Source organism: Hemiscyllium ocellatum, chromosome 8 (assembly GCF_020745735.1).
Source record: "Hemiscyllium ocellatum isolate sHemOce1 chromosome 8, sHemOce1.pat.X.cur, whole genome shotgun sequence".
Taxonomy (NCBI): Eukaryota; Metazoa; Chordata; class Chondrichthyes; order Orectolobiformes; family Hemiscylliidae; genus Hemiscyllium; species Hemiscyllium ocellatum.
The window spans coordinates 108,545,974-108,569,025 of NC_083408.1; the positions used below are offsets into that span (position 1 = coordinate 108,545,974).

The following is a 23,052-nucleotide window of genomic DNA, read 5'->3' on the forward strand; positions in this document are numbered from 1 at the left end:
ATACAGCAGATGGCCTACAACAATTTAAGAAGGTATAAATTCTTTGAAATGTGTATCACGGACAGACAGGGTGGTTAAAAAGGCAGGCAAAAACAATGACTGCAGATGCTGGAAACCAGATTCTGGATCAGTGGTGCTGGAAGGGCACAGCAGTTCAGGCAGCATCTGAGGAGCAGTAAAATCGACGTTTCGGGCAAAAGTCCTTCATCAGGAATACAGGCAGAGAGCCTGAAGGGTGGAGAGATAAGTGAGAAGAGGGTAGGGATGGGGAGAAAGTAGGATACAGTACAATAGCTGAGTGGGGGAGGGGATGAAGGTGATAGGTCAGGGAGGGAAGAGGGTGGAGTGGATAGGTGGAAAAGAAGTTGGCAGTAGGACAAGTCAGGACAAGTCATGGGGACAGTGCTGAGCTGGAAGTTTGGAACTGGGGTGAGGTGGGAGAAGGGGAAATGAGGAAACTGTTGAAGTCCACATTGATGCCCTGGGGTTGAAGTGTTCTGAGGCAGAAGATGAGGCGTTCTTCCTCCAGGCGTCTGGTGGTGAGGGAGCGGTGGTGAAGGAGGCCCAGGACCTCTATGTCCTCGGCAGAGTGGGAGGGGGAGTTGAAATGTTGGACCACAGGGTGGTGTGGTTGATTGGTGCAGGTGTCCCGGAGATGTTCCCTAAAGCACTCTGCTAGGAGGTCCCAGTCTCCCCAATGTTGAGTAGACCACATCGGGAGCAACGGATACAACAAATGATATTGGTGAATGTGCAGGTAAAACTTTGATGGAAGTGGAAGGCTCCTTTAGGGCCTTGGATGGAGGTGAGGGAGGAGGTGTGGGCACAGGTTTTGCAGTTCCTGCGGTGGCAGGGGAAGGTGCCAAGATGGGAGGGTGGGTTGTAGGGGGGCGTGGACCTGACCAGATAGTCACGGAGGGAACGGTCTTTGCGGAAGGCAGAAAGGGATGGGGAGGGAAATATATCCCTGGTGGTGGGGTCTGTTTGGAGGTGGTGGAAATGTCGGCGGATGATTTGGTTTATGCGAAGGTTGGTAGGGTGGAAGGTGAGCACCAGGTCCTTGTTACGGTTGGAGGGGTGGGGTCTGAGGGCGGAGATGCGGGATGTGGTCAAGATGCGTTGGAGGGCATCTTTAACCACGTGGGAAGGGAAATTGCGATCTCTGAAGAAGGAGGCCATCTGGTGTGTTCTGTGGTGGAACTGATCCTCCTGGGAGCAGATACGGCGGAGGCGGAGGAATTGGGAATACGGTATGGCATTTTTGCAGGAGGTAGGGTGGGAAGAGGTGTAATCCAAGTAGCTGTGGGAGTCGGTGGGTTTGTAAAAAATGTCAGTATCATGTCGGTCGTCATTAAAAGAGCATTTAGCATGTTTGTCTTCATTGGTCAGACCATTGAGTATAGGAATTGGAATATCGTTTAAGGTTGTACAGCATGTTGGTGAGGCCTCTTCTGGAGTACTGTGTACAATTCTGGTCACCCTGCTATAGAAAGGATATTACAAAACTGGAGAGGATTCAGAAAAGATTTACTAGGATGTTGCTTGAATTGCAGAGTTTGAGTTATAAAGATAGGCTTGGGACTTTTTTCACTGGAGCATAGGAGATTGAGGAGTGACGTTATTGAGGTTTATAAAATCATGAGGTGCAAAGATAAGGTGAATAACAACGGTTTTGACCTTAAGGTGGAGGAGTCCAAACTTGGGAGCATATTTTTAAGGTGAGAGGAGAAAGATTTAAAAAGGACAATGGGGCAACTTTTTTTTTAACAGAGAGTGGTTCATGTGTGGAATGAACTGCCAGAGGAAGTGGTGGATGCAGGAACAGTGACAACATTTGAAGACATTTGGATAAGTTCAGGAATAGGAAAGATTTGGAGGGATTTAGGCCAAACACAGGCAGGTGGGACAAGTTCAGTTTGGGAAAGTGGTTGATGTGGACTAGTTGAACCAATTTGTTTCCATGCTGTATGACGCTATAAATCTATAAGACAGCTCAGCACCAGCTTATGAAAAGCAATTAGAGATGGGTAATGATGATGGCCTTGCCATCCAAAGTTATTTCACATGAAGTAAGTTCTGAAAACATTCCAGCCACATTTTACCCACCCAGGGAACCTCTTACCTTTTCTTCCAGTTCTTGCTTCAGCAAATGGTACTTCCTTCTGAGTTTTGAATTTTCTGCCTCACCCTGAATTAGCTCTTCTGTCAGTTTGTTACATTCTGTTTTGACCTTTTCCACCTGGCGTCGTTGCGCTTTTGCAAAACTCTTGTCGTCTGCCAGCTCAGCCTAAGGACCATAACAAATCAGCCAGAGTAATCGAAAAATACTGACTGCACCTACAGTTTACGATTAGGAGGCTTGTCATTAAAAATTTGCATACAATACTGTGCTTTTTACAAAGCATAGTAGTTTTAAAAAGAGAATAGGTAAAGAACACAGTCCTCCACATTTCAAACCTGGAGTTGTGTTTTCAACATTACAAATGTGTCTATACATCAGAAGCAATCTATTTGCTGTAAAACACTTTTGGACATAGTGTGGTCATGAAAGCTACTACATGAATGCAAGTCTTTATTGCTTTACAAGTACATATCCACATCAACTCATCACTATCGTTTAAGAGAATCTAGGAAATAGTATTCGTCCTGTAATTTATACAGTTCAAAGAGTCCAATGGATACACATAGGAAAGAGAAATTAAAGCTTTCAATCATTGCTTTGGTACCATTAATGATGACCTCAACCAATAAATCCCAAAGCAGCAGATGTAATTTTATTATTATAACATAGAAAATAAGTTACTCTTTAAAGTTTAACATTGTTTGAGCCACAATATGCTACCATTTCAGTCTGAGTCCATGTCAATGAAAAGTCAACAACCAAAAATATAGAGCTCACCTCTATTTTCTCCCACAGGGAAACCATAAGTGTTTTGCAGCTGAGAAGAAAACACCTTTAATAACTCTAAGAGAACATTTTGTCAACATCATAAATCTCTTTCATCTAAATTATTTGCAGGACCATAGTTTTTGTTTTACATATACTCGTGTCAACTTCTCAAAGGCACCACTATGGCAACCCTTGAGTATTGCTAAGTCAAGCTGTTAGCTGTACACACCTCCATTAAGTCTCAGAGTAACATGGACTAGGTTCTGAAAGCCCAGTGTCAACCAGCTAGGGTGCATGGTATGAGGGCAAATATATTTCAGTAAAAGAAGAATTAACTCCAAATACAAAACTGAACAGAAGCAGTTTACAACTGGGTTTCTTTCAATCCACCCTGCATTCTCGGCAAATTATATTGCAACATATTGCAATTTTAACTATCTAAATCATTATCAGAGAATCAAAGAAAATAGCAGGTGTAAACGTTTCACTTCTTTGAGCCTGCTCTGCTGTTCAATATGATCATGGCTGATTAACCAACTCAGTCCCCTGTTTCTACTTTCTATCTATACCCTTTGATCCTTTTAGCCCGAAAAACTATATCTAACTCCTTCATGAATGTTTTGAACTGAACCATTTTCTGTGGCAGAAAATTCCATATGCCCATCAATCTCTGGGCAAAGAAACTGCTCCTCATCTCAGTCTTAAATGGCCTACACCATATCCTTAGACTGTAACCCCCAAGAGCATATGACATAAAAGTAGAAGTAGGTCCTCAGCCCATCCGGTCTGATCTGCTGTTCAATGAGACCATGGCCGAACTGATAATCCTCTTGTTCTGAACAGAGATTGGACATTAGCTAGCAATTATAATTTTAAGTATCAGCCTTTACTCTATAGAACATTTTTTGAGTCAAGGAAAAAGTCATGGCTTGACATCTCACTCTAAAACAAGCAGAACATAAAGGTTGAGGGCTGTACTATTGAAAGTGGCCTTTTTCAAAGAAGATGTTAAATTGAAACCCAGTCTTCACTCTCAGGTAAAACTAAAAGACCCCATGGCAAAATGTGTAGGAAAACATGCAAGGTGTTAACCAATTTAAACCCTCAATGGATGTCAATAGAACAATTCATCTGGTAATTTCTCTCATTGCTGGTTTGAGCCTTACTGTTTGCAAGTTGTATGTTGTATTTGTGTATAACAATGACCATGTTTCATAACTCTTTATAGTGCAACTGACTGTCAATCAAGAAGTTACTGAGTGGCTGAGTGGGACAACATCTACACTTTGGTAGAACAGATTCAGTTGAATAATTTAAACTATTTGATGGGTTTTGAAGTGATTTGGGATGGTCTGAGGACACACTATAAACAATAGATTTACATCTTTCTTTCAACAGCAAAGCCAACTGAGAAATACATTTAATGCTTTGAAATCATACCTTTAAAAGGAAGTGCTCTGTTCCAATTAACTGTCCTTACCTTTAACTCACTTAAGTTATTCTCTAATTTATCCCGCTCTTGTTGAAAATTTTTAAGTACTTCCTGCATACTCTTTTCATGTTTATTTCTTAAGGTCTGCATCTCTGATCTGATGCCTGCAAGTTCTTGTTGGTGTGCATCCCTCTCCAACTTCAATTGATTGTTCAGAGAAGCAAGTTCCTCTTGGGCTAAGGCCTGTTTTGCCTGAGCTTCTGAGATGCTCTTTCTACTCTCCTTACTGGATTTCTCTTCCTGAGCTAGTTTATCACTGAGTTCAGACCGAATGGCACTTAGCTCGGAGATCATTCGCTGCATTTCCAGTTGCTTCTCCTGACTCTTTTCATTCTGCCTGTTTAAGGCCATCAACTCATGCTCCAGGTGCTGTTTCTCCTCTTTGATCTGAACATGCAACATACACTGCTCATGCAAGTCAGCTTCTAATTTGCTAAAAGACTCCTTAGAGTCATGCAGTTTTCCATCCAAGTCCAATAGCTCTGATTTCAACTCATTGAGCTCCACATCTTTCCGTCGCATATCTTCCTCCTGCTGCACCCGTTTGAGTATGACATCATTGAGTTCCTTACGGAGGCTCTCTATCTGATGCAAAGCCATGGAATGTTGACCCTGCAGTGCTTCCTTCTCTTTACTTGCCTGATTGTGCTGCTCCATCCAATAACTAATATTCTCCTTCTGCTTTTCCAAATCATGCTCCAACTTCTTGCATTTGATTTTCCACTGTCTGATGGACTCCTGAGCTTTTATCTTCAATTCATCTTTCTTCTTTTCACTCTCCAGTCGAAGGTGTTCAACTTCTTTCAACTGAGCCCTGCATCTGTCAGCTTCCATACTAGATTCCTTCAACTGGCGGGCTAGATCCACAATCTCCAAACCTGCAGACTTATGATCTTGCATACAGTCATCATAGCGGCTCTGGATTTCCTGGAGCTGGTTCAACATCCTCAATTGCTGCCTCTCTCTCTTCTCCAGCTCAGAGTTGAGAACCTTGAAACACATGGAAATAGTATCAGTTTATACTCGCTAAACAATGCCTAGCCATTGGAGCAATTACAAAATTTGACACTGACTGATACAGTTTTATAGTTATGCATTAATTTGAAGATTTTGCACCTGAACACATGAACTACAAGGTAAAGAAAATGAGAAAACAACATTAAATTCACTGGAATATTCTCCTTTAAAACTTAAGACTTTCAAGATATGTCAATGGCACACTTTGCCATTTTCCAAAACACCTGGCATACTAACTCCAACAGGTGAGAAGCGAGAATTTGAACATCCTTCTCAAATGAAAATGTATAACGGAGTAGATATTGACAATCCTCAACTCATCTATTTCATGAAGCATTTATAAATAGTAGGTGGAAGGAAGAGAAAGCAAAATCGTAGAAGGCAATAGTGCACTCCAGGTCAGCCACAATAGTCCTTGAAGCATGACTGTGTATAATTTCACTTTCAACCTTAAGAGTTGAAGATTTCTACCTGGTTTCCTGATAAGGATTTTAGTTGACTAAATCATCACAAACAATCCCCAGAGGCAAAACAGTTCCAAGGCTTAATTTATATAATATTAGAGTGCATAGATAAATCAACAAAAAGTTTACAGAGAGCCCCTCAAGAAAGCAATTCATTGCACAATGATTCTCCTGGCTGGGATGTCAAGAATGGTGGGTCGTAGTCTTAGGATAAAGGGCTGCATATTTAGTCTTAGGTTGAGGAGAAATACTTTCGTTCACGTTCAGGAGGGTTGTGAACCTTTTGCATTCTCTACCACAGAGAGCTGTAGGTACTCAGTTAATGAGCAAATTCAAGAGTCAGAATCATTGCCGCACAGAAGGTGGCCATTCAGTGGATCATGTCAGTGCTGGACCCCTAAGGAGCAATTCCTATACTGTGCGTGTTCACTAACGTTACCCCACTAAAAAGGCAGCTACTTCTAGGACCTAAATGTGTGCAGAATAATCTAGAAATTACTGCCACTGATTCTACGCTGCCCAAGATGTGCAGGTTAAGTGAGTTGGTCATGCTACCACCACTGTGGTTTGTTGATGGCTGGGGTAAATTTCGAAGATGGTTGTAAGGTGCTAATTGAGTGGGCTTTGCTCTATGTGGTGTTGTGACCTGAACTCAAACATGGGCAGCACGGTGGCTCAATTGTTAGCACTGCTGCCTCACAGTGCCAGGGGCCCAGAGTCAATTCCTGCCTCGGGTGACTGTCTGTGTGGAGTTTGCACATTCTCCCCGTGTCTGCGTGGGTTTCCTCTGGATGCTCGGGTTTCCTCCCACAGTCCAAAGATGTGCAGGTGCATGACAAAATGGCCCATTGTGTTAGTCAGGGGTAAATGTAGAGTAGGGGAATGGGTCCAGGTGGATTATTTCTCGGAGGTTCAATGTGAACTTGTTGGTCCGAAGGACCTGTTCTCATACTGTAGGGAATCTAATCTAATCTAAATTGCCCATTATGTTCAATGATGTGTAGTTTATGTGCATTAGTCAAGGGTAAATATAGGAATATAGGGCAGGGGAATACTCTGGGCGGGTTTTCGGAGGATCAGTGTGGACTTGTTGGGCCAAAAGGCCTGTTTCCACACTGTAGGGATTCTAATTCGAAAAGAGTGTACACTGTAGAGGCAAATCTCCACAGATTGCAGTCTTGGAAATCAATAAAACTGAACAGAACTTCAACTTTTCTGCCATTAATCGCACTACAAAACCTTTGAAAGTTACACATTGTTGAATGAAGTTTTCTGAAGTGCTGAAGGCATTCTAATTTCATAATTTCATTGGTTTTTAATACATTCATGGGGCATGGGCATCACTAGCTGGGCTAGCATTTATTGCCTTATCCTACTTTGAATTGAATTTGCTTTTTTGTCACATATACTCAAATGGGTACAGTGACAAGTTTATAAGTCACCATTTACAGCACCATCTTAGGTACAAAGATTCCTCGGTACAATCCTTAGTTCCAGTATAGAGAAATTTTTAAAAGTTCCTTTACAGCTATTCGCAGTATGGCTATAGGTCAAAAAAAAAGCAAAGTCAAGAAGACAAACATCACAGTCTCTCTCACAATTGCCCATGAGAAGGCCGTGTTGTGCAGCGTTCTTGAACCACTGAAATCCATATGCTGTAGGTAGACCCACAATGTTGTTAAGGAGGGAATCCATCTCAAATGTTCCTGAAAAGCCAATTTTGTATTTGCGGACTATTAAATCATAAAGATTTCTCCATATTCTATGTAAAGTTTATCTTCATTTTCTAATCAAAACCATTTTATTCACCATCTGAAACTTTAAATTAAAAGTAAAAGATTTTAAGTGGATTTCATTTGCTGATTTATTGTTTATAAAAATATTCCAACATGACTGGCTGCTGACCCAGATACAAACATACAAATCTGAACATAGAAATGAAGAGAGTAGGCCCCTCAGCCTCTCGGGCTGATCTAACTGTAGCCTCAACTCTACATTCTTACCAATACCCAATAATTATCAACTCCCTGAGTTAGTCAGAAATCTATCTGCCTTTGTCTTAAAAGTATTCAATGATCTTGCTTCCATAACTCTCCGTGAAAGAGTTCCAAATCTACTTAACACTCTAAAAGAAAGCAATTCCTCCTCATCTCCATCTTAAATGCTCAGCATCCAAGTTCAGTAGATAATACAGAAGGCAAATGCTGGCCTTTATTTCAAAAGCACTGGAGCACAGAAATGAGGATGCCTTGCTAAAACTATATAGGGTACTAGTCAGACCACAGTTAGAATCCTGTGAACAGTTTTATTTGCCTTATATAAGGGAAGATATAATGACATTGGAGGCAGTCCAGAGAAGGTTCACTAGATTTATGTTTAGCATGGAGGGATTTTCTTGTCGATACAGATTAATTAGGTTAGTCTTGAATCCATTGGAATGTACAAGAATGAGAGGTAGCCTTATTGAAATTTCTAACATTCTTAAGGAGCTTGATTGGGTAAACGCAAAGAGGTAATTTCCTCTTGAGAGATGTAATTTCCATACCATGTTCACAACTGCTTTGACCCTCAACAGAAAATCAAATCTCAAAATATGTCAATTGATTGGTTTCTATCTTGTTGCTATTAGCAATAGCCAAGAAAAACATTTTCTAATGGTAATTTTAATAGCTCTGCACGTGGATAGCAGTGAAGAAATAGATACTCAATTCCCTGAAATGTCGTGCACATTATATGCAAAAGTGAACTGACATCATCTAACCATGATGATAGCCAGTTAGATCTACTCTGGGAGTAAACTTTCCAAATAGGGCCAATTGGCAGATTTGGGACAAGGTAGAAATTTTGTATGTCTTGGTGATGTACCTCTCACCCTATCTAGTTTTACAGGTCAAGGTATTCATGTACTGTTTGTAGACATCTGCACCTTTCATGGTGCAAAGGTGGCACAGGTCTCAAGGAAAAAAACAGTGGAACTCAACTGGACAGGCTACGCATTATATATATCATCTGTGCTTTTAGTAAGATTGAGACTGACTGCAGTAGAACGTCTCCAGCCTTTTCACATTCAATACACTGAGCAATGATGGAACACAGAGACACAAGATTGTTCCTAGAATCAAGCACAGATGGAAAATGCAAAGTCTTTTAATAGACACTTCTAGTTCTTTGTTACTACCTGTGAAATGAACAAGGACCAAGAGAAATCAGGTCCTGTTCCAAATTTCACCATTCATCCACTCATACTTTGAAATATGTTGCGCAGATTTGTTATTACCAGAAAACATCATAAGAAAAACAAATGAAAGGATCATCCAGTGAGGCTTTGTGGAGCTAAGAAATAAGAAGGGGACGGTGACGTTATTGGAGTTGCATTATAGGCTCCCAAATACTCAACAGGAATTAGAGGAACAAGTGTGTAGGGAGATGGGGGAGACTTGCTGGAGCAATAAGGTTGCCATAGTAGCAGATTTTAATTTTCATAACATAGACTGGGACTGCCAGAGTGTTAAGGGCTTAAATGGGTGGAATTTGTTACGTGCATTCAGGAAAGGTTCCTCAAGCAGTATATAAAGAGTCCTAATCGGGAAGGGGCAAAACTCAACTATTCTTGGGAAATAGGTCAGACAGGTGACGGAAGTGACTGGGGGGGGTGCATTTTGGGACCAGTGACTATAGGTCTATTAATTTTAAAATAGTTATGGAGAGGGACAAAATGGTCCACAGGTTCAAGTTCTAACTTGGGGTAAGGCAAATCTTGATGGAATTAGACAGGAACTTGCAGGGGTTAATTGGAGTAGATTGTTTGCAGGAAAAGAGATCTCTGGCAACTGGGGGGGCCTTTAAAAGTGAAATAGCTAGAGTTCAAGGTCTATATCTTCCTGTGAGGATGAAGGGCAAGGTTAGCAGGAATAGGAAACCCTGGATGACAAGAGGTATTGAGGCTTTGACCAGAAAAAAGGAGGTATGGCTCAGGTACAGGCAGCTGGGATCAAGGAAATTCCTGGAGTTGTACAGGGAATACAGGCGTTTACTAAAGAAGGAAACGAGGAGGGCAAAAAGGGGGTATGAGTTAGCCTTGGCTGAGAAGATTAGGGTGAATCCAAAATGTATTAAAGGAAAAAGAATAACTAGAGAGAGAATAGAGCCCCTCAAGGATGAAAGCGGACATGTAAGTGCAGAACTGCAGGAGCTGGGTGATGTTATCAATGAATAGTTCTCCCCTGTGTTCATCATGGAGAAAGACATGAAAGCTTGGGAACCTGGGGGAGTTAGTGGTGATATCTTGGGGACCGTCCATATCACAGTAGAGCTGGGGGTCGATGTATTAGAATGTATGAAGGTGGATAAATCTGGAAGTGACCAGGTAAATGCAAGGACACTGCAAGAGGTTACAGAAGAAATTGCGGGGGCCCTGGCTGATATTTTTGCATCATTGCTAGCCACAGGCAAGGTCCCACAGGACCATTATTCAAGAAGGGCTGCAAAGAAAAACCTGGGAACTATAGACCAATAAGCTTAACATCTGCCCTGCTAAGTTACTTGAGAAGATTCTGAGGGATAAGATATACATGCATTTGGAAAGATAGGCTTTGATTAGGAATAGTCAGCATGGCTTTGTAAATGGGAGTTCATGCCTTACAATTTTGTTAGAGTTCTTTGATTAAGTGATCACGAAGATTGATGAGGGCAGGGGGTTGACATAGTCTATATGGATTTCAGTAAAGTCTTTGATAAAACATAGAATGTACACCACAGTACAGGCCCTTTGGCCCTCGACATTGTGCTGGCCTGATGTTGTGATAAGGTTCCACATGATAGGCTGCTCTGGAAGATTAGATTGCATTGAATCCAGGCAAGCTGGCAAATTGGAAACAAAATTAGCTTGATGGTAGAAAGCAGAGGGTAACAGTGGAAGGATGCTTGTGAGACTGAGGGGGCCTGTGACTAGTGGAGTGCCTCAGGGGTTGGTACTGAGCCCATTCCCTTTTTGTTATCTGTTTCAATGATCTGGATGAGAATATACAAGGCATGATTAGTAAGTTTGCAGATGACACTAAAATAAGTGGTACCGTGGACAGTCAGGAAGGTTATCAGAAATTGCTGCAGGACCTTGATCAGCTGAGGAAGTGGGCTAAGAAATGGCAATTGGAGTTCTTGTGAGGTCTTGCATTTTGAAAAGTCAAATAAAGATCGGAGTTTCATGGTGAATGGTAGGGCCTTAAGGAGTATGGTGGAACAAAGGGATCTTGAAGTTCAGCTTTACAGTTCTCTGAAAGTGGAGCCACAGGTTGACAGGGCAGTGAAGATGGCTTTTGGCACACTGGCCTTCATCAGTCAGGGCATTGCGTATAGAAGTTGCTAAGCTATGCTGCATTTGTACAGAACATTGGTGAGGCCGCACTTGGGAGTATTGTGTTCAATTTTGGTCACCTTACTATAGGGAGGATGTTATTAAACTGGAAACAGTGCAGAACAAATTTACAAGGATGTTGCCAGGACTCAAGGTTCCCAGTTATACGGAGAGGTTGGAAAAGCTAGGACTTTTATCTTTAGAGCGTAGGAGACTGAGGGGGAACCTTATAGAGGTGTATAAGATCAGAAGAGGCATGGATAGGGTGAATGCACTCAGTATTTTTTCCCAGGGTTGGGGAATCGAGCACTAGAGAGCACTTGTTTAAGGTTAGAGGGGAAAGAATAAAAGGGATCCTGAGGGGCAACTTTTTTTTCACAGAGGGTGGTACACATACAAAATGAGCTGACAGTGGAAGTGATTGAGGCAGGTACAGTAATAACAGTTTAAAAGGCATTTGCTCTCTGATTCTATAATTCTGTGGAGGACACTTTTGGGTGGCCTTCCTATTAAGTGAAGGGAGTTGCCAACAATATTACAGTCCTGCAATATTAAACCTGTACTTTGTAGGTGAAAAATATGCTGAGGATAAAAGTTAAAAGTAGGAACACATTATGGAAGTAAATCTAAACAATAAGAAAATGCATTTTTTAAACTGCATAATGCACATTCATATGCCATATTAGCTTGGTGACAAAGAAGGAGAAGTGTAAAGAAATAGATTCCATACGCCTGCTGAAACATGTTGGAGGATTAGTGGCCAATCACTTATCTGCATCCAACAGACTTGTTCAAACAAAAACAAAACAAACTGAGTAAATGGATGTTGGATAATTCCATTGATTTTTCTACACTCAACCCAGTCCTGTATTGCCTGGGATTCAGTTGCTTTGAACTATCACTGCACATGATCTATTCTCTCAGAATGAAAAATTGCTTTCATACAAAATTCACATTGGATAGAAACTGACTATTCAGTCAAATGCCTGCTGCCACTTCATATCATGTAAGCTCTAGACTAGGCATATGAAGCACCTACAATAGCACAGAAATCCACTTAGAAGGGAAAACAATGTTTGGGCTGTGTCTATTGATTTACCCAGTCGCGTACATCACCTGTACAAAGTGAGCATTTGCTATGACCAAGTTATTTAAAATAGTAGTGTCAATAAACTAGATAGGAATATGTTTATACACACACACGCGTATGTGCATGTATGTGTGTAAAATATATGTCTATCTAATTTATATATATATGGGAATTTTGAAAATATCACTTCTCAAAGTAGAGGACAATGGCTAAAGCAGCAAATGCTAAATTTGCAAAGATCATAAGCTGCTCAACTGGGTCTGTGAGAGACTGAAAGAGAGAGGTCACATGACTCAGTTTGAATACAAATTTACAGAAGCATGACTGCAGATAATACTCCAGTTGATACCTAACTTGTGTCTTAAAGAAATTCAGCATAATCTCCCTGCTTTTGTCAGAGCCAAAAAGAAAGGTATTAATATGAGAAATGGTGAATAGATTAGTCTACAATGTACAAAAAGAATATAAAGATAAAACCAAAGGCTCTGAATCTAAATGCATATATTTTAGAAAAATAAAATGAACTGAGAATAAAAATATAAATCATTAAGCCAACCTGATAGCCATTACAAAGACATAGCTACAGAATGTGATGCAAGGTATGTAACTCATATGTATTATAATATCATTTATTTCAGAGATTGGATTTTTAACTGGTGGCATTAGGGTTTTGGTCTGTGTATGACTAACCTGTCAGTATTTCTGCAGCCATGATTACTTTGAAACCAGCATGAATGACTGACTCCCTGGGTTGATAATGAGAATTTGAATGCATTGGGATTATTTTACAAAAGACAGTGTAAACACCGAGGACCATTAGCTTGTTTTCAGTTTAAAATGATTTGGACTTTTCTTACAATTAGGAGAAAAATCACACTTGGAAAGCTTTTGTTTTCAGATCAAGGAAGTCTCCATTGAACTTGGATGAAACTAACAAGTTCTTCTAGAGAAAGGATTGAGTTCAGAAAAATTAGGAAATAGGTTAGCACAGCATAAATGTTTTAGTTGAAGTTCCAGACCAGAAGTGTTTGGTTAGAGCCCTGATAGAGTTTTTCTAAGCTGAGAAAGTTTAAGCTTAGTTGTATAATGAATAAAGGAAGATGCTACAAAACTCTCAAGTCTGAGAATTGAAAGAATCAGTTCAATTAAATTTATTGATGTGATAAAGAAGCAAACTCAGTCTGGTGTGCGAATTTTGTAGCATGATGGTGTTGAGTTATATTTTTACGGTGAATTTCAAAATCTTTCAAATTTTGTTATATACAAATAGTTTGGTTTATTCTACTTTATCTTTTCTTTTGTGTAATAAACTTCTGTTATTAAAACCAAATCTACAGCTCTGTCTGCTTGTGTTTCAAGTAAAAGTAACCTTGTTAAATAACAAAAACATTAAATATGATTTATCAAGCAAGATTTCAGTCTGGGATCTGTTGTGCCCAATTGCAACATCAGCTGGAATAATAACGAGGATTGCATGTTTTGGGCACCTTGAAAGGTCCTGGACATTTAGGTATAACAGTAAACTAGGAAATAATGGAGGAATCGCTCTATTAGTTAATGATGATATTGGCACAATAGAGAGCAATGACCTAATTTCAGGTAAGAAAGTTGTGGAAATAGTTTGGGCAGAAATGAGAAATGCTTTTTAAAAGTTCCTTGTGGAAGTGCTATAGATGTCTCCTAACAGTAACCACATGAAAGGGTGAATCACAATGGAAAAGTAATGAGAACTGCAACAACATTGGGAGATTTTAATCTACAAATCAACCAGAAAAGTACAATGGCAAACCTTCACTGATAAAGAATCCAGGTAAGGTTTTCAGGACAGACCGTTTTTAGCATATTCTGCAGTTGATCAGAAGTCAGATGTGGTATTAAAGAGATAGGATTAATTAACTATACCATAGTGAGGGTGTCTCTAGGTAGCATTATGGTTCCAGCTGATATTACTATTAGACGAGTCAGGTCCCAGACTGAAATCCGTTCTCTCTATATAACCACTGCTGTTTTAATATTCATTTCCTCAACCACTCTTCGTATAACAAGCTCTCATACCTGGGACCATTCTTGTAAACCTCCTTTGGACCCCCTTCAACACCAGCACATCTTTCCACAAGTTTAGGGACCAAAACTGCTCACAATATTCCAAATGTTTTCTGACCAGACCTTTATACAGCTTTAGCTGTATATCCTTACTCTGTATTCTAACTCTCCATAGATAAACTCTAACATTACATTTGCCTTCCTTACTGTAATTGAATATGCATGTTAACCTTAAGAGAATTCTAAGTCCCTTCATGCTTCAGATTTTGAAAGTCTTTTCCCATTTAGAAAATTTTCTACAGCTCTATTCCTCCTACGAAAGTGAATAACTTTTCCACATTGTATGCCTTTTCTGAAAATTCCTTAGACACTCTGACTACAGTAATCAGTCTTCTAAACTGAAAGCAAGGTAATGCTTTACAATGTTTACTCTTTTCATTCATAAAATTCTCACAACACAAACAAATTCACATCATCACTCCAGGAGTTGCTCACTTACACAAAGTTATTTAAAATTATGGCATTAGAAAGACTGATGAGTAAATTATTAATCTGCTTCACTCACACAGACCAAAACCCACAGTTCAAATTAGAAACTCTAAAACACATTTTATTCTTATATATACATCATACTTTGTCCCTGCTGCTGTCAGATAAAGTGTAAGATTGAAGTTTACTTCAGTTTGAGGGAGAGAAGTGTGGGCCCAAAACTATTTTTAAAAATTTAAATATGAGCTGGCTAAAATGAATTGGCAAATTAGGTTAAAAAGTAGAGTTACTGTGGGAGACGTTTAAAGTGGTATTTCAGAATACTCAGAATAGATGCATGCCAATAAATCCTAGGGACAGACCTGTGGTTAGCTATAAATATAATTGTATAAAACTAAAAAAAGCATACAATTGAGCAAATACAGGTAGAAGGTCAGAAGATTGGTTGGAAAATAAAAGTAAGGCAAGGAATGAACAAACAAGTTAATAAAGAAGTAGAACTAAAGTATGAGAGAAAGATGGCTAGGAATGTAAAGAAATAGTAAGAGATTCCAAAAATACTTAAAAACAAAAATAGCTAACCAAGTGAGTATTTGCTCTATGGATAAAGTAGAATGGGTGGAGGTATTAGCCTTATATTTTTAGAAGACATTTGATAATGCTGCCATATCAAGGGTTATATAAGAAAATAAAAGGTCATACTGTACAGGATCACACAATAACTAACTAACAAGAAACAAAGTAGGCATAAATGAGTCTTTTTCAGATATAATGACTGAGTGTGTCACAGGAATTGGTGCTGGAACCTCAACAGTTTGCAATCTATAGATGCTGCTTGGCTGAAGGAATGGAAGATAGAGTCTTCAAATTTGCTGAACTCATAAAGGTATATAGTAAAGTGCATGGTGAAGACAACATAGTGGGGGTTACAAAAATATATAGATAGATTAAGTGAGTGGGCAAAGATGTGAAAAATGGAGCATATATAGAATATGTTAACTTGTCCATTTTCAGGAAGAATAAAAAAACACACTATCTCAATGATAAGAGATTGCTGAGCTCTAAGATGCAAAGGGATTAGAGTGCCCTTGTTTGAATTACATAAGATTTGTATGCAGGTAGAGAAAGTATTTAGGAAAAGTATGAAATGTTATAATTTATCCTGTGGGGAATTGAATATAAAGAGTTATGTTTCAGTTATACAGGACACTGGTGAGACTGCATCTGAATTACTATGCACAGTACTGATCTTCTTATTGAAGGAAGGATGCAAATACACAGGAGGCAGTTCAGAGAAGATTTATTAGACTAATACCTAGATTGGCAGCAGGGGAGTCAGTCTTATGAGAAAGTTTTGGACATAACGGCTTATAATCACTGGACTTTAGAAGGCTAAGAGGTGACTTGACTGAAACATGATACAATGAGGGGTCTTGACAAGATAGATATGGGGATGACGTTTCCACTTATGAGAAATCCAGAAATAGGGATCACTGTTTAAAAATCAGGACTGTGCATTTAAAACAGAGGAGGCATTTTTTTTTAAACTCAAAGGATCATGAATCTTTGGAATAATGAAAAAAATGATGGAAGGAGAGCCTTTGACTATTTTTAAGGCAGAGGTAGGTACAGTTTTGTTAAACAAGGTCAAGATTATCAAGAGAAGATTGGAATGCAGATGCGCCATTACAATCAGAACAGCCATGATCGTATTGAATGGTGCAGTAGTGTCAGTAGCTCTAGGGGCTAAAAGCGAACAACTGCTTCTAATTCATATGTTTGTATGACAGTTTATCCAAAACCTCATCCTTCTCAATTTTGAACATTTCTAGTGACTGAGTTTCCACTCGGCTGATTCTTAGTTAACCTAAAAGTTGAAGGAACAGGAGACAGCGATAAAAACCAAAAGAACTGCGGATGCTGAAAATCAGAAACAAAAACAAAAAGTTAATGTTTTGGGTCTGGTGACCCTTCCTCAGAACTGAGGAACTCCAGATCTGAGGAAGGATCACCAGACCCAAAACATTAACTCTGATTTCTCTTCACAGATGCTGCCAGACCTGCTGAGCTTTTCCAACAACTTCTGTTTTTGTTTCTGACAAGAATAAAACATTGGTTAAAACATAAGAAACAAGGATACTTACTTTGAGATCTTAAGAGTGTATGAGGGTATCAAAATATTGACTGAGGTACCACAGTGATCAGTGTAAACACTATTACTGTTTCTAGTTTACAGCAAATGCCATTGGCCCTGACAACAGCCCAACTTTAATGCTCAAAATTGTACTCTAAAACTACTGCTCCAGTACAGCTATAACACTGGCAACTCCATGACAAAGTGAACAATTGCCCACGTATGTTGCATCCAGAAAAAGCAAGATGAATCTAAAGCGGCTAATTACCAGCCTGCTCAACCAAGTCAATCACCAGCAAAGTGATAGAAGGTATAATCAACAATGCTGGCAAGCCACATTTACTCACCAGTTGCCTACTCACTTTCACTCACTTTGGCTTAAACTCGACTCCAGACTTCATCACACCTTTGGTCCAAACATGGACAAAACAGTAGAATGATGAGGTGAGATTGACTGGCCTTGACATTAAGACAGCTTTTGATTAAGTGTGGCATCAAGAATGATTATATTTAAGATATAAAATAGGGATCAACATTAAGTTGGTAAAGGATAAAAAGCAGTCCAGGTTTAAGATTCCAGACTGATAAAGGGAAGCTTTTAGACTCTTAAAAGTTGAACTGGAGCAGGTTGACTGGAAATGCATTTTGTGGATAAAACAGTGGATGAAAAATCGGAGACTTTCAAAAGAAAAATTAATAGAGTACAAGCTAGGTACATACCTAGGAGAAATAGATCTGGGGTAGCCAAAGTTATTGTGCTCTGGATAACTGAGGATATTGTTGAGAAAATAAGAAAGAAAAGGGAGGTATATGATGCATACCAAAATAACAAGAGCAATAGGAAATCAGGAAAAGTGTTTCATATGCAGGAGAGAGGCCAAGGCTGAAATAAGGAGGGCTAAGAGAAAGTATAAGGACAGGGTGACAAAAACAATAATAAAATGTTCTTCAAACATATTAATAGCGAGGGCCCATAAGAAACAAGCAGGGTTAACTGCTCACTGAAGCAAAGGGCATGGCAGAGGTATGGCCCATTGAAAATGTGGGTATTGAGCAAGTCAACGATGTAGTGATGGATAAAGAAGAGTTGCTAAAAAGGCTGGCAGTATTCTAGGTAGAGAAGTCACTAGGCCTGGATGGGATGCATCCTAGACTGCTGAAAAAGGTACGGGAGCAAATCACAGAGCCGTTGACAAAAATTTTCCAGGCCTCCGTGAACAAAACTTACTCCTGGGGACTGGAGGATTGAAATTGTGATACCATTGTTTAAGAAAACCAGGAAACTACAGACCTGTCAGGTTGACATCAATAGTTGGAAAAATGATCGAGGCTATAATATGAGTTAAGATAAAAAAACACTAAGATAAAAATTCACTCATACTAGTCAGTCATCGTGGCTTTATTAGGGGAAGGTCATGTGTGACTAATTTAATTGAGTTGTTTGACACGGTGCCACAATAGATGAGGTACTGCTGTGGATGTTGTACATTTCGACATTCATTTGAGATAATGCCACATAGCAGGTTGGTTGACAAATTAGAAATGTTTGGAATTAATGCGTATAAGTTGCTAAAAGGTAGGTACAGATGGGCCTTTTACAGACTTGAAAGTACAGATGGTTGAAAGTAGTGCTCCCCAGGGATCAGCGTTGAAGCCCTTGCCTTTTGATTTACATAAATGATGTGGAGGTGGGTGTTGAGGAACGTATCTTTAAATTTGCAGATGATACTAATCAAAGGAGAATATTTAATTGTGGGGATGATGCTAAGTGACTTCAGAGAGACAATGACAAGTTGGTCAAATGGGCAGAATCCTGGCAGATGAATTCCAATGCAGAAAAATGTAAGATAATCCATTTAGGTAGAAGTAACATGGAGAGACAATACAGGCTCAATAGCACAACTTTGATAGGAGTACAGGAACAGAGAGACCTCAGGGTTCACGTTCATAATTCTCTGAAGGTGGCCAGGCAAGCTGAAACAGTTGTTAACAAGGCTTATGCAATCCTTTGCTTTTCAATACAGCACAGAATGTAAAAGCAAGGAACTGATGACACATCTCTACAAAGCATTGGTCACACCACATTTGGAGTATTGTGTTCAGTTCTGGGCACCTTATTTAAGGAAGGATGTTAAAAACCAGAGAGAGTGCAAAGGATATTTACTGAAGTGATACCAGGAATGAGGGATTTTATATGCAAGGAAAGATTCAAGAAATTTATCTTATTCTCCATTGAGGAGAAAAGATTAAGATGTGACATTATTGAGGTGTTTAAAATTATGAACAATTTTGACGGGATAAAGAAAGATATTCTGTTTCCACTAGTTGATATGTCAGTAACTATAGGTCACAATTTCAAGACTGTCATTTAAGGGGTAAGAGTGAAATGAGCAGAAATTCCTTTATTCAGAGAATTTGGAATGTGCTGCCTGGGGATGTGGTGGAGGCAGATTTGGTAGGAGGTTTTAAAAGCAAGCCGAACACATGTTTGAAAGCGAGGAATTTAGAGGATTACAGAGATTGGGCTGGAGAATGGGACTAGCAGGGTAGCTTTTTCAGGAATACAGACACAGTGGGCCGAATAGACAGTATAATTCTGTGATCCTATGATTCCTCAGAAGCCACAGTAGAATCAAAGTCAATGGGTATAGGTGAAGTGCCCTCTACTGGCTCAGGTGGTAGCTAGCACAAAGGTCTTTGGTTGGAAGTAAATGATCTCAGCCTCAGGACAATACTGTTGGAGATTCTTAGCAAGGTTTTATAGTCCCAACTATTTTCAGCTCATTCATAAATAATCTTCCGTCATAAGTGCAAATGTTTGCAGACTGTAATGCTTGCAGGCACCAAGACCTGGACGATATTCTAGCATGTTCTTAGAAATGGCAAATAACATTCCTGCCACATAAGTGCAGACAATGATTATCGCCAACTATAGAAAGTCTAACCACCTTTTTGACATTCACTGACAATCATCAACCAATACTTAAGTGGTTCACTTGACTAGAAACATACCTGTACCAGCTGTTTCATGCTATGGGTTTGAGGCAGATTAAAAGCTGCGTAATTTGTGATAAATTATCTCTTGCCCAATGTATCCCCGACCTTTTTTTTCTCAAGTTGACAAACAATTTTTTTTTTTTACATTGCTCATCCATGTACAATAATTTAAAAGGACCAAATATATACAAAGCAAAAGATAAAATCACTGGAACATAAGACTACGCTCTCATTAGAGAGCTGACTAGTGACAGTTTAACCTGAGGGTCATAAGACCATAAGACATAGGAGTGGAAGTAAGACCATTCAGCCCATCGAGTCCACTCCGCCATTTAATCATGGCTGATGGGCATTTCAACTCCACCTACCAGCATTCTCCCCGTAGCCCTTAATTCCTTGTGACGTTAAGAATTTATCAATCTCTGCCTTGAAGACATTTAGCGTCCCGGCCTCCACTGCACTCTGCGGCAATGAATTCCACAGGCCCACCACTCTCTGGCTGAAGAAATGTCTCTGCATTTCTGTTCTGAATTGACCCCCTCTAATCTTAAGGCTGTGCCCATGAGTCCTTGTCTCCCCACCTAACCGAAACAATTTCTTAGCGTCCACCCTTTCCAAGCCATGTATTATCTTGTAAGTTTCTATTAGATCTCCCCTTAACCTTCTAAACTCCAATGAATACAATCCCAGGATCCTCAGCTGTTCCTCGTATATTAGACCAACCATTCCAGGGATCATCCGTGTGAATCTCCACTGGACACGCCCCGTGCCAGTACGTCCTTCCTGAGGTGTGTGGCCCAAAACTGAACACAGTACTCCAAATGGGGCCTAACCAGAGGTTTATAAAGTCTCAGTAGCACACGGTGATTTTATATTCCAACCCTCTTGAGATAAATGACAACATTGCATTCGCTTTCTTAATCACGGATTCAACCTGCATGTTTACCTTTAGAGAATCCTCGACTAGCACTCCCAGATCCCTTTGTACTTTGGCTTTACGAATTTTCTCACCGTTTAGAAAGCAGTCCATGCTTGTATTCTTTTTTTCCAAAGTGCAAGACCTTGCATTTGCTCATATTGAACTTCATCAGCCATTTCCTGGATCACTCTCCCAAACTGTCTAGATCCTTCTGCAGCTTCCCCACTTCCTCAGTACTACCTGCCTGTCCACCTAACTTCGTATCATCGGCAAACTTCGCTAGAATGCCCCCAGTCCCTTCATCCAGATCATTAATATATAACGTGAACAGCTGAGGCCCCAACACTGAACCCTGCGGGACACCACTTGTCACCGGCTGCCATTCCGAAAAAGAACCTCTTATCCCAACTCTCTGTCTTCTGTCAGACAGCCAATCCTCAATCCATCCCAGTAGCTCACCTCGAACACCATGGGCCTTCACCTTACTCAGTAGCCTCCCGTGTGGCACCTTATCAAAGGCCTTTTGGAAGTCTAGACAGACCACATCCACTGGGTTTCCCTGGTCTAACCAACTTGTCACCCCTTCAAAGAATTCTAACAGGTTTGTCAGGCACGACCTCCCCTTACTAAGTCCATGTTGACTTGTTCTAATCCAACCCTGCTCTTCCAAGAATTTAGAAACCACACCTCAGGCAAGGGGAGAGGTTGAGAAGGAGCATCCCTTGTAGCAACCTCAGTCAATGCAGGAATTGACCCCATGCTATTGACATTACTCTGCACTGACAATCCAGTGGTCCAGCCAATGAAGTTAATTGACCCCCATGCATACAAAATACTGTGACTATCACAGCATAGAAAGGCGAGGAATTTTGGGCCAGGTAGCTCATCTTGACGGCCTAATAGTATCATCACTAGACTATCAATCCAGATAATGTAATATTCTGAGGATCTAGGTTCAAATGCTGCCATGGTGAATGGTGGAATTTCAATTAAATAAACATTTGAAGAAGTAACAATTAGGACTGATGATGGCAGAGCAGTCTATATGAACATCCATAGGGCATTCAACAAAGTTCTTCATGGCAGATTGGTTAGCAAGGTTAGATTACATGGAATATAAGGAGAACTCGCCATTTGTATACAAAATTGACTTGAAGGTAGAAGACAGAGGGTGATGGTGAATAGTTTTCAGACTGGAAGCCTGTTGACCAGCAGTGTGTCATGAAGGTCAGTCCACTGGGTCCATGCTTTTGGTTATTTATATGAATGATTTGGATGCGAACGTAGGATGTATGATCTGTAAGTTTACAGATGACACCAAAATTGGAGGTGTACTGGACAGCAAAGAAGGTTACCTCAGAGTACAACAGGACCTTCATCAGATGGGCCAGTGGGCCAAGGATTGACAGATGGTGTTTAATTTAGATAAATGTGAAGTCCTGCATTCCGTAAAGGCAAATCAGGACAGGACTTATACACTTAAAGGTAAGGTATTGGGGAGTTTTGCTGAACAAGAGATCTTCAAGTGCAGGTTCATAGTTCCTTGACAATGGTGTCGCAGGTAGATAGGATAGTGATGAAGACATTTGGCATGCATTTCTTTATTGATCAGTGCATTGCGTATCGGAGTTCAGAGGTCATGTTGCAGCTGTACACGACATTAGGTCACTTTTGGAGCATTACGTGAGATTCTGATCTCCCTCCTATAGGAAGGATGTTGGGAAATTTGAAAGGTTTCAGACAAGATTTACAATGAGGGTTTGCGTTGTATGGAGAGGCTGAATAGGCTGAGACTATTTTTCCTGGACTGTTGGAGGCTGAGAGGTGATGTAATAGAGTTTTATAAAATCATGATGGGTATGAATATGGTAAATAGGCATGGTCTTTACCCGGAGTGGGGAAGTACTAAACTAGAGGGCATAGGTTTAATGTGAGACAGGAAGATATAAAAGGGACCTATGGGGCAACATTTTCATGCAGAGAGTGGTGCATGTATGGAATGAGCTGCCAGAGGCTGGTACAATTACAACACTTAAAAGGCATCTGGATGGAAATATAAATAGGAAGGGTTTAGAGGGATATGGGCTAAATGCTGGCAAATGGGACCATATTTATATGGGATATCTTGGCAGCATGGACACATTGGACCAAAGGGTCTGTTTCC

The 23,052-nt window shown here is 40.1% G+C and overlaps 1 protein-coding gene across 4 annotated transcripts in view; it reads right to left on the reverse strand.

Moving 5' to 3' along the window:
- LOC132818418 (centrosomal protein of 128 kDa) overlaps positions 1-23,052 on the reverse strand; it is a 410,636-nt gene that overhangs the window by 241,441 nt on the left and 146,143 nt on the right. For all 4 annotated transcript variants that reach the window (XM_060829432.1, XM_060829433.1, XM_060829431.1 and 1 more), the window contains exons 13-14: positions 4,371-5,372; positions 2,123-2,287 (exon numbers count right to left, since the gene is read on the reverse strand). In XM_060829432.1, coding sequence (XP_060685415.1) covers positions 2,123-2,287; positions 4,371-5,372 — 1,167 coding nt within the window. The remainder of the gene's footprint in view (positions 1-2,122; positions 2,288-4,370; positions 5,373-23,052) is intronic.